The sequence below is a fragment of the Myripristis murdjan genome, chromosome 20 (assembly GCF_902150065.1).
Source record: "Myripristis murdjan chromosome 20, fMyrMur1.1, whole genome shotgun sequence".
Classification (NCBI taxonomy): domain Eukaryota; kingdom Metazoa; phylum Chordata; class Actinopteri; order Holocentriformes; family Holocentridae; genus Myripristis; species Myripristis murdjan.
In genome coordinates, this window is record NC_043999.1 from 4615740 (window position 1) to 4633910 (window position 18171).

Genomic DNA, 18171 nt, shown 5'->3' on the forward strand with positions numbered 1-18171 from the left:
GGACAGCCACACTGAGCCAACAAGGTGAGCCACAGGATTAAACATTTCAGGTCAATAAAGTCTGAACTCTCTGCACCAACTAACTGAGGCACAATGGGATGGGTGCTTTTTCCTTTGTGTACTTTAACAGCCTTGTCTTGAGACATCAGTTTTTTTTGGCATTTCTGCTTTATTTGACAGTCACAAATCTGATGCAATAAATAGGTTTATTATATCTCCTTATTCAGGGTGCAGTAAACTGAGCTGGTCTATGGAGCAACTAATTCAAACCTGCATTTCACTGCCTTTCATTTCTCTCCCTCAGTCCTTGGTGTGCAACTAAAAATCACACTAATCTCCAATCTTTTTATTTTTTCTACAATTCATACGTGAGGGAACAGAGTCGGCTATTGACTGTTATCTCTTCAAGGCCACCGCGCCCTGCAGATATCGGGGCGCAGTGGCCTTGTAGCACACAGACACCTCTGTTTGCTTCTGACTGAGCTCATTATTTTATGGGAAAAAAAGGATACAGTATTTTCATTCAGTTAAAACTTCCTGCTCTGTTGATGTTTACGATTCAGGAGATCCTTTGTCCCCACAGCGATAAGACTGTTCAACTCCTCCTGAATCCAGTCACACACTCCACACACACACACACACCACCCATATGCCCTCTGCCACAACTGGACTGAATGATAGAGTGGGCAATTTTAATGTGAACTTGGTGTTTTTGCTGTTTTGCACTTTACACTTATTTTTAACTTATTTTATCCTGTGTCTACCTCAATACCTCTTGTCTTGAATACATTTTGAATGAGCTACTGGATATTTGAATTTCCCTTCGGGGATGAATAAAGTGAATATCTATCTATCTATGTCCCTCTAAATAACTTAATGATGTCTGTGACTGGCACTCTTGGTAAATGATTACATGCATATTGTGAGTATTATCTGAATAATTATATAAAGATCAATAAAAATATTTTCCACAATCCCCACCACTGCCAGCTCTCTCACTATATATCGCATAGCATCCTCATTTTGTCAAAAATCGTCAATTTGACATTGGATATTGTCCTCTGTCCAGATAGTAAGCAGAGCCCTAATATCTATATATATATATCTATATATATTATTATCGTAATATTCTCTGCTTTTTTTCTGCTACAAAAGCGAACTGCTGCACTGACATCTATACTTATCAGTTAAACTCCACCTTGGTTAGCCCTGTGTGGCCCTTGGGGATTTGGGGGACCATCAGCAGCTGGAAACTGGCCCTGACAGCCCCACCAAGGAGCCAGCAGACACAGGAAATGACAATGCAAACTCAACTGGCCTTGGAAAGCACTAGCACGCCTGTGTTTGGCGCGGCAGTGGAAAGCCGGCAAATGCAGACAGACAAATGACATTAGTATTAGAGTAGTAGTAGAGTACACAGTGTTTGTCCAGTCTGATCATCATTAATATTTAATGTTATAATCACATCAGCTTGAATAACATGCAATTGTTTTATCATTTCAGCCACAGTCAGTGAAGTCAACACTGACGTATCGATCCCCTGCAGAGGCTCAACAAGTGACCTGACAGGCTTCAGACTCACCTGGAGCTTCAACCACAGAGAGACCATCCTGATGCACAACTTCACCGAGACACCCAGCAAGGTCCAGATCCAGGAGCCGTGGAGGCAGCTGGTCCAGAACATGTCTGAGTCCGGCAGCCTTGAGCTACAAGCCTCATCACTGCAACGGGAGGGGATTTACACATGTGAACTCAGCGACGCAAAACAAACACACATAAGCAACACTTTTCTGAAGTTTGAGACAAAGCAAGTGACAGGTAAAGCACCACAAGTCCACCTCGGCACAAAGTCAGTCAATATTATATCAATATATTATATTATGTACCATTAAATGTATCATAAACAACAGTGAATGTATAACTAGACGTTTATTTTATAGTAATAATCAATTTGAATCATATTCAGTCATTATTACTACTTGAACCTTTAAAGGCCAAATCATGCGTTCGGTAGAGCATGTTTTTGAAAAATGATTATTGCTTGTTATAATTTTTTTTCTGCATTACGTTACATAATTGTGTTCAGTAGGCACTCTGAAACCTTAATATAGCAAAAATAATATTCCTACCTTTGAAAAGTTGACAAAAAATGTTCCATAAGTGAGGAGAGATATTGCAGACTCTATAGCTTCTTGGCGGGAAGCTCACTAAAAAGGCATGCTCTTAAAAAAAAAAAAAAAAACAGCGCCACCTAGTGTTCTTTTTGTGCACAACATATGCAAACCAAGTGTTAGAGATGGCTCAATGAGGTTGGAATAACTTTCTAAGATATTTTCCAACATTTAATCAAACTCAAAGTGTGCTCTACCAAATGATAGAGCTGGCCACTAAAGGGTTAAGTCTCACGTTACTTTACTGAGGCCGTACTCCCCTGTAATAAATCTGTGGATCAGAGGTGTGACTCTTGGGCTTAAAGCTAAAAATCCATCCTGTGACTCGCTAACCTGTAAGCACATTTTATTCTGTCTGTAGTCTACAATAAAATGCAAAAGAAACGGAGGGATTAGGCTAATCTGTTTGGAGGAGAAACTGAATTCCCTGTTCAAACATGCTGTTAATTTGGAAGGAGTGCTTGGAAAACCAGAACGATAAACTGTCAATATCAAACTTTAAGATGACAATTTGAAAAAAAAAAAAAAAAAAAATGCTGAACAAAGCGGCTACAGTCAGCTTACTGCCTGGGTTAGCCTAGCATGGCTAATTAGACAGGTCAACACTTAAGTTAGCTCAAATTTTTCTTTCACACACAACGTTGATTTTGGGTGAATTGTCACTTCAGCAGAGATTCAGTTTGCTTCACAAATCCCTTACTGGCAATATGATTTGAAGAAATACTCCAACATTTGGGTCAAAACACTCTTTTTCTGACTTACCCAGACTGAGACGAGCTGTTGGACACCATCATCACCTCGGAGCGTCCAGTGGTTCAGTTTCTATTGGTAGCATTTTGTGTTAGCTTAGCATAAAGACTTGAGGTCTATGGGAGTCGTTAGCCGAGCTCCATCAAAGTGAAAACGTAAACCTTAAACAAGAGAGGCTTCAGGAGAAGTTAGCTGGTGGAGCTGCAGCTGCTGATTTATTAAGTCTGAAAAAGACCAAAACATTGGAGTATTACTTTTAAATGTTTGTGATTTTTTTTTTTTTTTTTTTTTTTTGGAAAGATTCAATTCATCTCGAGTTTGTAAAAATCACAGATGGATCATCTGTTCGATTCAGTACATCTACATAAAATTTAACACTGATAAAAAAAAACAGCAATAATGCAATAATGAGAGACTATCCTTTTTCATTTTAATATGGAGAAAAACCAGAAAACAGTTACTTAAACATTATTTAAAAATCATTATTGAAAAAAAAGTTGTGATTCATCGTCCTGTTAAGGTTTTTTTTTTATATAAAAATCGTGAATGATTTGTTTCAAAGCGTCTCACATCAATTCACGCTACCTGTTTCTTTTAGCGGATGGATGCCGCTCTGTTGGCAGGATTTATAATCGATGTATTGACATGATGAATGAGTCATTTGTGTTAACCTTTGTCGTACTCTATGGACATAAAAATACAGTGTAAATACTTTGATTAGCCTAATAAATAACATATTGTAATATTAGTTATTGTACCCAAAATAACAATGGCGTTACCTCAGTAAAAAGCCAATAGAGTCACAAAAAGGTATTTATTTATCACTGTAATATAATAATCTGACACTAATGAAGCTGCTGCTCAGGTGGACAGTTCAATTAACAGACTCTCTTTCTGTCTCAGGTGAGCCGGGATACCTTGTCCCCGTTATTATAACTGTGATTGTACTTGCACTGGCAAGCCTTGTGATCTTCATCATAATGACAAAATGCAAAGGTAAAAGGACAATCTGCCTCTCTTAATCCAACTTTGCAGTCACTTTGTGTGTGTTTTGAGTGCATGGGTGTCTTTTACCACTTAAAGCGACCCTTCTGCTCAACAGGAAAACCCTCCGGAGGTGCAGGAGAGTCAACTCGGGGGGTGGGAGTACCGTTGTCCCACGTGGGAAATGGAAATAGACGTGATCAGCGGCTGTCCACAGAGGAAAACTCACCATATTAGAGCGGCGGTGCAGCTTGAAAGCACAACGAAGACGGGACACAAACAGACTGATGAAAAAGAAAAACCGTCAGCGCAGAGCAGCTAACAGGCCACGTTCTGCTGCATAAGATCATCATTTGGTCATTTCATTTACTCAGTCACTGGTACTTTATTATTTTTTAGTGATAATACATTGATTATTTCCTGACAGAGCGTGGGACCTTTGTCGTTGTTGTGGTTATTGTTACTGAGAGTTTTATTTTTGTTCATTCATTGTTTTTATGTTGCTGTTGTTACATATTGTTTTTTTTTGTTTTTTTTTTTTTTGCATTAGGATGTGAATGTTTTGTGCACTGATGTACTGTTTACTTCCTGGACCCCAGCCAGAGTAGCTGCAACCTTGGTACTGACTAATGGGGATCCAAATAAAATTTTTAAATAATAATAATAATAATAATAATAATAATAATAATGATAATAAAACTATATATTTTTTCACCATGATGTGTGTTCGGGGCTTGTTTTGCCTGTACACGATGAAAATATTTATCCTGACATCGGTGCAGAAAAAGGAGATAAGTGATGGTCCGCATGGCTCCCTGTGGTGTGAATGTGTTGGAGAGTAAATGTTGCTTGAAAAAAATAAGAGAACACATGGACAGGAGTCTGAGAGCGACACTGATGAAGAATGTAAACCACAAATGAAGATCTGCACTGAGAAAAAACAAACAAACAAAAAAAAAAACTTAACAGTATTGTGCCATGCCATCAAGCCGTGTTCACTGACTCTGGAAGTGTTTAACTTATCAACAAGATCATTACAGATAACTAAAACTAAAAACTTTTAGTTAACTACTTATATTTCATTTTATTTGTTCACTTCCTCTCTTTTCCTTTCAACCCATTCCTACGTGCTCCTCGCGTCTCTCATCAGGTGCCTGGTTGACTTCACCTGCTCATGGCTTCTTGACAGACTGCACTCCCTCTCTCTCCTTCTCTGTCACGTTGGCATGCAGCTGCAGTTCTGATCTGAGCCCATGTGTGTTTGTTTTGTTTCTCTGCCTTCATTCTCTAAAGTAATTTGTTACAAAGAAAAATAAAACTGCTAAGAGGACTGAACTTTCTCAGATTCTTCTCCTGCATTCTGATCAATGCATCATGGTGAGTGTTAATTCTCTATTTTTTCATTTTGTTTTTCTAACAGAAAATGTTAATAAACACATGCAGCGGTGCATATGTGTATTGAAACTGGAATTTCTACATGACTGAGTCAGCAGCCTTCAAAAAGTAGTGTTTTTCTTAATCATATCTAATATCTAATAATATCTATCTTAGTAATACCTATTCTGCACTTCTTAAATCTTGCCCTCCATATTATAACAATAAAAAAACTAAAACTCCTACTGAAACTAGTAAAAATAACATTAAAAGCCAAATTGAAATGAACAAAGCCACTCTGCAAAATATAACTGAAACTAAACTGAATTGAAGACAAAATTAAAAATTAAATAAAAACTAATGAAAAATATAAAATCATAATAATCTCTGGTTCACAGCTGAGATGTTGAGGATATATTTCTTGGGATTAAATATGGTTTCACCTCAGGAGCAGCCGCCTTCACCGACCCTGGGAAGTTTCTGGAGGAGCGAGCAGGAGTGGGACTGTCCCGGCACCGGAGTCAAATGTTAACACACCACTGACCTTATCAATCATATTCACTGATCGGACCTTATCAGTCATATTCACTGATCGGACCTTATCAATCAATCATATTCAGTGATCAGACTTTATCAATCATTTTCACCCAACAGGTTTGGGTTAGCAGCTCCCTCCTGCACCCCCTAGTGGCTCAGAGGCTGTTATCATCTGTTCATATCATCTGTCAGTCTTAATCAATCAAACATGAGCTCTAGCCACTCGTTAGCTTTCATTAGTTACTTGGTTAAGGTTAGGAAAGGGTTTACCATCGTGGTTAAGTTTAGGAAAAGGTCATTTCTTAATTTATTTTGCGTCATTTCACACTGATATCCAACATCTCTGGCAGCTGGCTACAGCATGTTACAGACAAATTAACCGGATGAGCCTACGGTGTACAGCCGAGGACACACGTTTTCCAACACGGAAACGGTAGGAATCAGAGGCCGCATACTAAAAAACTGCACAGCACAGTTGGCTGACATTGACTCTCCACAGGATCCCCAGCCTGTGGAAGGACTATAATTGTTCCTGTGCCTAAGAACAAAGTTCCACAATCACTAAATGATTTCAGGCCAGTAGCACTGACCAGTTTAGTGATGAAGTCATTTGAAAAAATTGTGAGGAGCGAGCTTCTAAATGTTGTCCATGATCAGTTAGATGCTCTCCAGTTTGCTTATAGGCAAGGTAGGGGAGTTGAAGACACACTTTGCACTTTACTGAACATGATTTTAGCTCATCTTGAAACTGCCAAAGCAGCTGTACGCCTTGTAAGCTTTGCCTTTTTAACACTGATTGTACTTTTATGAGGATGTTTTACTCCTGTTTTATTGAATCTGTTTACCTTTATCAGCTGGTTTGGACTTCTTAATATTAAAAACAAAAACAGACCTCTGAGCATGGTTAAAGTGTGTTGTAAGGTGGTGGGTACCACTTTAAATGGCCTCCCTCAGCTCTGCCAGGCGAGAGTTTTAAACAAGGCCCGAACAATCCTCGATGAGTCATCTCACCCTCTGGCTGTGGAATCTGAGTTGCTCCCGTTTGGCTGCAGATACAGATTGCCTTGGTGCAGGACAAACAGACTTAAGAAATCTTTTGTTATTGCTGCCATCAGCGTCCTCAGTGAGAGACCAGTGTGTTTTGTCTTCCATTTGTGGAAGTTTTTTTCTGTTTATTGTACTCTAGATATGATTGCTGCAGGCTGTACCACAATTTGCCCCTCGGGGATAATAAAGCATACCTTGACCTTGGCTCGACATGTGTCAATTTACATACATAAGACAGCTTTGAAGTTGCTGTAAGGTTGATTTTTTCACTTTGATGGAGCTAGGCTAATGACTCCCATATACTTCAAGCGTTTATGCTAAGCTAACAAGAAATGCTACCCATAGGAACTGAACTACTGGACGTACAGAGGTGAAAATGGTATCGAACATCCCATCTTAGTCTGGGGAAGTCAGAGAAAGGGGATTTTGCCCGAAACGTTGGAGTATTCATTTAAGGAACATTTTAAAGAAGCAGTGTTTGCTGTGTTTGAGTTTACTGTAGCTGTACTTCTACTTGGATATCTTAGTAAGTCTTTCCACACCTGCACTGAGGTTTTATTCATACATAACATGGCCTCTTATCTTACAGTCCGCCCTGAAATACAGTAAGGATCCGCTCCTCTCTCATCAATCAACAGTTTTTCCAGCTTTGCCCTCACCTTCCACGGTACAGTGGAGCAGAACAGGTGAGGCCGGTTGGACGTGCTGCTGCTGCCAAATAAAATCTCTCCAGGTGCCAAGATGTGTTTGGACACAAACACGAGGAGACGAGGTGAGGAAGTCAGACCGGACGGCATGACCGGGGCGAGCGCGCTGGTCTTCACTGCACTGCTCCTGCTGGGGGCCACCACACAGGCCAGGGGTGAGTGACCTCTACACCTGTACACTTTATCATTCATTTGGTTCATGCTGCTTTATTTCTGTAGCCCTTCAGTGGAAATGGATCTCAAAGGATTTTACAAACATATGCCTCCCTAAAAATAACCAGTCAGTGATGATCCTGTGGGAAAAAATTGGGCAAAAAAAATCAGAAACAGGCTCATTTGGGGCTTTGGATTAAAGCATAAATGTCAATTTCAATGATTTAATCCTCTGGAGAAAACTGCAGGAAAGACTCTCTTGTGTAAATGTTGCCAGATTACAACAAATTGAGATTACACGGCAAAACAACAAGCTGTGAAAGTTTTTAAAAAGTAAGCGCAACAGGACAAGTTGTAACAGAGTCATGTAAAGGAACAAGTTGGCAATGGAAATGGAAATGGAAAACAAGCATGCACAAGTTGAAATTAGTCGCTCTTAAACGATCTTAAAATGACATTGTGAGGGTAAATTGTCAGTTTTCAAAGCAAAGTTGAGAATATTCTCTGTATGAGGAGCTCACATTGCCTGTGTCATATTACTTTTTAGTTTCATTGCAGTGTCACAGTGGCAAAAACATGCACGTCTGTTCCTGTTTCTCCTGATAAGCATCGGTTTCATGTCATGGAACAGATGCTGCACTCTGATAGGGAAACACTCATTTCATCTTATGTCTCCTACCTTGTCTGACAACAAAATTTATAAAGGCTTATACACCCTATCCTTTCATAATTTAGCTAAAATAACATATAGTCAATATAAGCGAGTAAGAGCTCATCTAAGTATCTTTAAAATACAGATAAATCCAGTCCATAAAAGGCCAATGTCCTTTAAAAAGCTGCATCATTTTTTAAATATCTACTTGCTGAGCATTGGAGTGGACTCGTGCCCAAAAAATGTAGACTTGTGTAAATCAAGACAAAAAACACAAATAAACACCAAAAAAAAAAAAAAAACACTGGTTAGAGGCTGAGTTGTGTTTAGTCTTGGGACAACAGTCTGTAATATAATGATCAGTGTAAATATCTTGTCTCGATGCCAGGCGAGCAGATGGCATTTAAAGAAAGAAAGGTTGGCCACTTTTAGCACATGAATGAAAAAAATTTGGAGCAAATGCAAGAGAACCGTCAAAATCATCCATTTCGAGGAGGAGGTACCACATTTTTATGTTGTTTATGTCGCTTTAAGAATAAATTTCTTCACATTTTTCCCCCTTAAATGTAAGATAAGATAAGACAACCCGACTAATGATTTGCAGTAATGATTTCTGCAACAAGTACTTTCAGTATCTATCAACCAAAGACAGTAGGTCTGTTTTTTGTTCCTTTTGTTGTTGTTGTTGTTGTTGTTGTTGTTTTGGAGGCTGTTAACCTTTTATATTTATCCAGGGAGAGTTTAGCATCATTTGCTTTCCACAAACACACAGTTGCACACACTGACACCAGCAAAACAAACAAAAAAATCATACTTTTGAATATTTATACATTAAACTTGACTTGCGCAGATTCGTTTTATGAAGGGTTTTGGTGTGAATCGGTGTGCAGAAAGAGGGCAAGGCCATTTGTTCAGCAGAGTAAACAAATCCAAGGGAGGATACTGATATGGAGGAAAGCTGGCAGCAACAGAGAGGGAAAGAAAAGAGGTTACACTGAACAAAATACAGCGTGGGCAGTGGAAAATGACTAAATAAACTGTGACTTCAAGCAATAGTAAGTGTTTGCATTTTTGTCTCCGGGGGGATTAGATCCATTTGAACAAACGGTCAGCAACGCAGAGCTGGAATGAACAGAACAGAAACTTCCTCGTGTGTTCTGGTGTTTCACTTGGAAAACTTAAGAGCTGTGATAAGGCCATGCGAGTAAATATTTTGGTTGGGACAAAACGCGGAGGGTTTTACGATGCTCGAATCACAACTGCCAACGCAGCGTTCTTCCAAATGATGCTGTCGCCATGGCAACAGAGGGGCGCTCACGTCTGAGTTGACCTTATTTTGGTAACACTTTACAATAACAGTACAACAATTAATGTTAGTTAATGCTGTAATAAACATTAAGTAACAGGTAATAAACATTAAGTAAGAGTTAACTAACTGTTATCTAATGTGTCTAAGAATCATGTACTAATGCTGTTCATGCTAAGGTATTAATTTATACGTTATTTAAGGGTTATTGTAGATATTATTAACATTAATAAATGCCATAATAATCATTAACTAACAGTTAATTAACCATTACGGCATTAACAAACGTTAACTAACGTTAATTGTTGTACTGTTATTTGTAAAGTATTACCCTTATTTTTAACAGAAATACGGACGCAACCACAATCAGTTTCTATGGCAACACTGACCACCTGCAGAGCCCTAAGTTAAAGAGGCCTGATTGTCTTTTTAGGAGATTTGGCCAATAAATAGCCATATTTACATAGTGAGCAACGTTATCAGCAGTGAATACATCATCACACATGTAGACGATACAAAATCAGCTGTAAATATCAAAATATGCACATTTACAGACGCATCACTTTAAAACCACGTAGAGCCCTTTTCACACTTGAGTCTTGTTCTGTACAACATGTGCTTTATGTTGTAGAACGTTGTCGTCAGGGATTAATCAAAGTATTTATTAGGGGGCAGGAAGGCGGGGTCTCAGGTTAGTCTGGATTAACCCAGGCCTTAGTTAGCCCTGGGTTAAGGATTCGCACTTAAACATCAAAATGCACAGAGGAATGGGAAACAGATCGCGTTTCTATGGAGGTTTTCTAGTCTACCAAATACTCAAGGTGCTTTACAATGTCTGCCTCACCCATTCACACACACACACACACATTCACACCCAGATGGCAGAGGCTGTCCATCAGGAGCGGTTAGGGCTTCAGTGTCTTGCTCAAGGACATTTCAACCCTCTGGAGGAGCCGGGTATGGAACCAGCAACTCAGACAACGCCCTACCTCCTGAGCCACGTCGCCCCACATTAAGTTTGGATAAAGTCTTCAGAGCACTTTTAGCAAAGTTTGGATTAGACCACAAACATGCCGTTGGGGCTTTTATATTGTTTTGTGCAATTTACCCTGCAGATCTTATCCTAACCGTTTTAGGGCTATCACCTCAAGCTCTGGTTCTCAGGTGGTGATATCCCCCATTCTTACATGCAGTCTAAATTTGGGCCTGATGGCTATAAACCATTTAAATGTCTTTTAAAAACAGCTAAGAGATGTGAACTTGCCCAGTGGGTGGGATAATATTTCATTTCAGTGTTTCACTGAAAGTGTTACACCATTAACTGGGTGATAACCTTTGGTATGAATATCGACTGATTTAGTAACCTGCAGCAATGCGGTCCAAAGTGTTTTATTATCAACTGCATTGAAGGTAAAGCAGTAGACAGCATATCAGCTTTTTACTCCATATGAGGATGGATGTGTCATATTAGAACGATGCGATGCTGTTTCATTACGTCTCATCCTTCCTGTCCTTTACTGTGGCGTTGATGTTTGTCTCCAACTTTGCAGAATCCACGGTCACATGTTACGTGTCTGAGGAGTGTGTGTTACCGTGCAGCTTCCAGCCGGATGGCGAGGGCGTCCAGCTCATGTGGTACAAGCCCGGAGAGGCTCTGGTGAGCTGCACGCGCCACGGGGTGCTGGAGTCGCCCCGCCACGGGACACCGGACGAGGCCTACAGAGGACGGACGTCACTGCGCCCGGACGACGAGGTCCTCCGAGGCAACGGGTCGCTCTGTCTGAGAAACACCACCGTCAAGGACCAGGGGAGATACAAGTGCTGCCCGTACACCGCCTCCAACAGAGACCTGTCCAGTTATGTCACCGTTGTGGTGAAAGGTATGAGGCTTCAAGGCCCAGACACACTAGATGGGATGACGACCCTGCATGTAGTCTCAGCCTCAGTGTTCAAATCTTCTTTTTCAAACTGAATCTGCTAGTGAAATGAGATAATCCCACTTGTTTCCAGTGTTCTTTCACTTTTTTTTAGTAATTTTTCTGAGAAAAAGTATAACTATGATGAAATAAGGCAGAATGAGGCAGATCATGAAGTGGCCAGTCAGTATTGAGTGTGCAATTTTATGTGTGTCGAAGTGATGAAGCTGCCGTGACAATGTAATTTCCTGTAAAGGATTAATAAAGTATCATCCATTCATTTATTCATTCATCAGACCACTGAAATGATCAATGAAATGACACTTCGAGAAAACCCTGCAAGCGAATTGATTAGCATGGGAAAAAGGTGACAGTGGGATTATTTCATCCCACTGGCGGATTTTTTTTTACCTTGTTTGAAGAAAAACAAGATTTGAACACTGAAGATGAGACTGATTTTTTTCCCCCAGTGTAATTCGGTAACACTTTACAATAAGAGTACAACAATTAACGTTAGTTAATGCCGTAATAAACTTGAAGTAACAGGTAATGAACATTAAGTAACAGTTAACTAACCGTCAACTAATGTGTCTAATATAATAATATCCTTTATTTAACCAGGTAAAAAACTCATTGAGATTCAAAATCTCTTTTCCAAGAGTGACCTGGCCAAGACGGCAGCACAAAAACAATGGTTACACACAAGACACAAATAAAATTCAATCACATAGTACAATCACACAATCCTATTGAGCTCATTTCCCTGTCTTTTATAATTGACTTGAATACCCCCAGAGATATAAGATGTGTCAATTTCAAGTCCTTCTGCACATCATTCCAGGTAGACGGAGCAGAAAATTTAAAAGCCTTTTTGCCCAGTTCAGTTCTGACTCTCGGAACCTGCATCTGTGTAATGTTCAAAGAACGCAGGCCATAACGGCTGTGGTTTCTACACAAGTATAAACACAAGTATGTAGGCAAAAGTCCAAGAATAGATTTATAAATAAAAGTCAGCCAGTGAGAGAGTCTACTGGCATACAGAGATGGACAGTGTGCGAAGGCATATAAAGAACAGTGATGTACACGATAGCTGCAACCAGTGATAAAACGCAAAGCACAGTGATAAACAGTATCCAGTTTCTTCAAAAACTGATCAGGAGCGTTCATGAAAAGCAAGTCTCCATAGTCCAACAAGGGTAAAAAAGTTGTGGTCTAAGAATCATGTACTAATGCTGTTCATGCTAAGGTATTAATTTATATGTTATTTAAAGGTTATTGTAGATATTATTTACATTAGTAAATGCCATTAGTAAATCTTATTACCATTATTATTACCATTATTACCATCAGTAAATCTTATTGTAAAGTGTTACCTGTAATTCTTCTTTATTGGAGACAGTCAGTAGCCCTGCACCAGCTAAACTACAGCGTTCTCATGTCTGTGTCTTAGTGGCTAAACGTCAAACCTGTGGCAGATGTGTTAGCTGCACACACACATACAGGAGAGTCCAGTGTTTAGTGGCTGAAAGGGGAGGTGGCAGGCTGGAGGTGTATCTGCTCTGTCGTGTTCTCCCTGTGCTGCAGCTCCGGTCACTGACGTGCACATCCAGCTGGCCGGGGAAACGGTCACCTGCGCGTCCACGGGGATCTACCCAGCACCCAAGCTCACCTGGTCCACCGTCCCCCCGTCCGTCCCGACCCACAACACCTCCACCAAAGTCCAGTTAAACCACCGGGGGCTGTATGACATCACCAGCTCTCAGAGGATGATGGGAAATGAAACAGGCGTGGCCTACCTGTGCTCAGTCACCAGCGATAGCGGAGCCAGAACGGCCATGTTGAAACAGCAAGGTAACCCACCGGGACAGGTTTGAGTACAGCGTCGTCTCAGCTGTGGAAATACAAATACAAGTAAAAAGAAGGCGTAACACTTATCTATCTATAGGTGCTCTGTTTATTGAAAACATGACGTAAATAAGTGTTGCACCTTCGTCTTCCTCTGATGATCCACTTCGTCTCTTTTATTTCTTGAGCCCAGACCTGTATGTCTTTTAGAACTGGATTTACACAAAACTCATGTCTATAAAATCATGAAATTAGAGGTTGATTGAGTTTTAAACAGACTATGAACTGAATCTTTATTTATTTATTTTAGTTTCATTTTTATTTATTCATTTATTTACTTATTTATTTTTGGCGCCAGGAAAAACCCTGAGCAGGATCAGAGAAAGCAGCCTGCAGTCACAGCAGCCTGGTTTTAACCTTTATCCTTTTAACCTGTCTATTCGGATTTGGGTTTGTTTGGGTTTTTATTTCTTTAATAATAAAACTGAACTGAAGATGTAAAGTCTGTCATCAAAAATGCATGATGATGATTGTTAGGCCTGCATGCGTTAATTATCTAAGATCATGAACTCTAGGAGATTGACAGCACTTGATCATTTGGTACCAATTTTGTATTATTAAAACAAATTGAAGCAAACAGAATCATAGCACATTTTTTATTTCTCTTTTTTTTTTCTCCTCAAATTTGAACACTTGAACGCAGCATTACCTACCTTATTCTGCTAGTGATTTAGCCAGTGAACAGTTTTCCCAGGTTCAAACAGTTTTTGAGCTGCATTTTACCTGAACGACACCCTGCTGTTTTTCAGAAGCTGTCCATGCCTCTGGCAGCGGCGCTGTGTCGATACCCTGCAGCGCTCTGGCGGCTCACCTGACTCAGAGCTTCAGCCTCACCTGGACGTTCGACCATCAGCGGCCCATCGTGCGTTTCAGCTCGGCCGAGCCCCAGCCTCGGGTGCAGGATCAGTGGAGGGAGCAGGTGAAGGGTCTGTCGGTGTCAGGCGGCCTGCAGCTGCACAGATTGACAGCTGAACACCGAGGCGTGTACAGCTGCCGAGTCGACGCCGGAGGAGACGAATACACAGCCTTCAGCCGGCTGGAGGTTACAGGTACCAGTATGAACCTGAGCTGCCCCTTTACCAGCCCTCCTGTCCTGTCTTACCCTCCCCTGCAGTCTGTTCAGCCCAGACCCGCCGGTCCACCACAGGAAAGCGTGTCAGTGTCACGTTTGTCGTCACCTGGGTGGGAAAAAAGCATGTTTGTGTGAAGCTGCGGGTTCTGCTCGAGGTTTTTCTCCTTGTTAAAAGGGTTTTTTCCTCACCACTGTCGCCCGGTGCTGCTCTTAGGCGAGACTTTGGACCATACCTTTGGCCGATATCTGTTGGGTTTCTGTAAAGTGCCTTGAAATAACTACTGTTATGATTTGACGCTGCACAAATTGAATTAAATTGAATTGAATGTTTTATGAAGGAGCAATAATGTCACATAGTCTAAAGCAGTGGTTCTCAAACTTTTCTTATTAATGTGCCTCCTTTGAAATATTTATTTCAGCAGCAACATACCAACCCTCAACACTTCAAAACGCACATCCTTCAAACCTCGACAGCCACCAATAAATTTCACCAGGATTTTCCTACACAGGAATTTGTAACCATGGAAATTGTATTGGTTTTACTATAATTTCACCATTCATCATACATCACAAATGAATAAACCAATCAAGTTTTATGCAGAAATGTGAAAATCGTCTGAAAAGGCAAAAGTAGGCAGGACTATCTATTTAACCACAGCTATGTAAGGACAAAGAAGGCGGAGACACTTGGTGGTGCCCCGTCTGTCATTTGGAACAAATAATATGTCTTTTTTAAATCCATCCAGAAAATTCACTGACTGCTTTTCTCCAGCAGATGGACATGATCCTCACATCCAAACCATCACCATCGTTGCTGTGGTAGTTCTTGTGTTGTTGCTGGCATCTGCAGTCGGAGCAATTTACTTAAGAGGTGAGTAATTTTTAATTTGGCAATTTAAAAAAAATATATCTTTTTTTTTTTTTACAGTTATCATCTTGAAAGTGAAGCGATTCAGCCCGAAATGTGGTGTAGCTACAACTTTTCAAAGAAAATGACACCTACTCTTCCTAAATGGACACTCAAAACACTCTTTTGAGTGCAATACAACTGGACAAGTGCAATTCACCTGAAAAATATTTATTTATTTATTATTTAATTACTATTATTATCTGTACATTATTTTTAACCTGTATTTATGCCCTTTTTATGCTGATTTTTGGTGCTGCAGACAAAATTTCATTGTGTTTTTACATACAATGACAATAAATATCTATCTATCTGTTAAAACTCTCGATATCTAAAACCTAAAATCCAAAATGAAGAACGTTTTGGGCAAAATAGCCTTTTCCTGACCTCCCCAGACTGAGACAAGAGGCTCAATACCATTTTCACCTCTGTGCATCCAGTGGGTAGCATTTCCTGTTAGCTTAGCATAAAGACTTGAGGTCTATGGGAGTCGTTAGCCTGGCTCTGTCAAAGTGGAAAAAATAAACCTTGCAGCAACTCTGAAGCTGTTTTATTTACATGGTGGATCATGTGGATTTGAAACAGATGTTTTTTTGGAAAGACGTTTTGCTGTAGAGTTTCGTTTTGTTTTTTTTTCATGTAATTTTTGGACAGTTTGAGCTCCACAACAAGACAAGGGAGATAGCAATATTCAGGAAACCTCAGCAAAACACACAGAAACTCCCTGGATGGAAACAAAGTGGGAAACATATATATCTCTTATTGTATTTTGAGTGACCCTTTTCCTTCCTTTGACTCCAAAACACACAAATAGGGCTAGATCAGTTGTATTTTTTTTTTTTTTTTTCAAACCTGGAAACATGAATTTTGGTCGCCAGCCTTTTTCTCAAAAACGATTTCTCCTATTTCAGTGATGGTCCAGTGAACTCACCTCAGTCATACCAGGCTCAAAAAGGATTTTTCTGTTTGCTCCACAGGGAAACAGAGTCTGCAGCAGGAGAACAGGAGGCAACTCCTATGCATAACTGACACTACAAAATAAAAGCCTGACACTTTTACAGACTGGGTCATGCTCAGTAATCATCAGGTAATCATTTTTTTTCCACCCAAAAGGCCGAATTGACAGATGATTTCACAGATCGCCTCAGTATTGATCCTGATATGAATGTGTGTCAGTATTGATCCTGATCGGCTTGGCTACAACAGGTATCAATGGGGCAATCGTAAATGGCTTTGAAAAACTGAGTTAAGGCTGCTTTTCTGAAAAGAGAAGCTCTAAAAAAAAAAGGTTCGCAAATGATCATTAAATCAATAGAACTGCTTCGTTTGGACCAGAACTACTTTACTTCACAAACCAAGCACTACCTTTCAAACTGTAACCTTCCACGCTTCAGCTTGGCAGGGTCTAGCTGCAGCCTCCCGAGCAGAAACAGCAAAAGAAAAAGTCCCAAAAGAATCTCACTGCCTAAGACCATGACTCCTGACAAAATGATCAGTTTGTGATCAGGAGCCTGAAGCACATCGATATCAGGATCAATACCGCAGCACATCAATATCAGGATCAATACCGCAGCACATTGATATCAGGATCAATACTGCAGCACATCGATATCAGGATCAATACTGCAGCACATCGATATCAGGATCAATACTGCAGCGACCAGTGAGATGATGATGCTCTCTAAATCTGAGGATGATGCCAGATAATGTGTAAATTATAGGGCCTAGTTTCCAAAAATAGCGAACTGGCCCTTTAAACTGATATCAAGAGCTAATGGAAGATGATGGCTTGTACTGGGACGGTTTTCTGTCTAGTGGATGCTGCCATTTTGTTTAATATTTTTCATTATTTACTCATTTATTCTGTGGATCTAAGTCATGTGTGTTGTTTTGTCACTTTTTATTTTTTATTTCTTGCTGAAATAAAAGTTAAATGCTTCATTAATGGCAACACAGAACTCACAACCCTCAGCGTGGTGTTCAGGAGCCTGTGGGAAAATCCAACATCTGGACCTTGCGAGGCAGCTGCTAAACTGTGTGACTTTTTATTTTGTTTTTTTTTGTTTTTTTGTTTGTTTGTTTTTTTTAAATCAGAAACTTGGAATGTAAGCGATCAATAAGCAAGAATGATTTTGTTTGTTTGTTTGTGACTTTTTGTGTCCTGTCCGTTAGAAAGGGTTATTCCCATTTGAAGATATATATTAAAAAAAACTGAATAATCTAATAATGAACTCGGACATGCTTCTTGTCTGGGAGCCATGCAGGCATGATGTTTGTTTGTTTGATTGTTTGTTTACATCAAGCTGTAACTTATATGACATGTGAGGTTTATTTTTTTGTGATTCCATATTTCTCCAGAGCTCTCTGAGTCTGATTTGTTCATATTTTGTCCACAATTTTAATAAACTTGGAGTGGGGAAAAGTGGAAAAATGTGATCACGTTGTTCCTGTGAGTGAGCTTCGAGCCTCTGATCTGTTGGAGGACAAAATTCATTTTAAGGTGGAAATGATTTCAGCGGAATAATCACCCGAGCCACCAGATTTCTGTTTTTTCTGTCAGTTTTGAATCTTCCTAGTAGGAACTCTGAGACACTTCTCCTCATGCCCTGCAAAACACCTTTTTTGCTGCTAGTATCCTGCAGGAGGCGCTACAACCCATCAGTTTTCAGGTATGGAACTCACTCTGAATG

The 18171-nt window shown here is 40.0% G+C and overlaps 1 protein-coding gene across 2 annotated transcripts; it reads left to right on the forward strand.

The window, feature by feature from the left end:
• The first annotated feature begins 7629 nt into the window (after nt 1-7629).
• On the forward strand, nt 7630-17895 carry LOC115378555 (CD276 antigen-like). Of its 2 annotated transcripts, none has more exons than XM_030078830.1 (6): nt 7630-7725; nt 11232-11561; nt 13182-13448; nt 14252-14551; nt 15347-15445; nt 16459-17895. In XM_030078830.1, exons 1-6 carry the CDS (start codon nt 7659-7661, stop codon nt 16521-16523), a joined length of 1128 nt encoding a protein of 375 aa, XP_029934690.1. In that variant the 5' UTR covers nt 7630-7658; the 3' UTR covers nt 16524-17895. The 2 variants fall into 2 exon arrangements, with proteins under 2 accessions (XP_029934690.1, XP_029934691.1); XM_030078831.1 differs by having other exon boundaries at nt 15350-15445.
• Nucleotides 17896-18171: the final 276 nt, after the last annotated feature.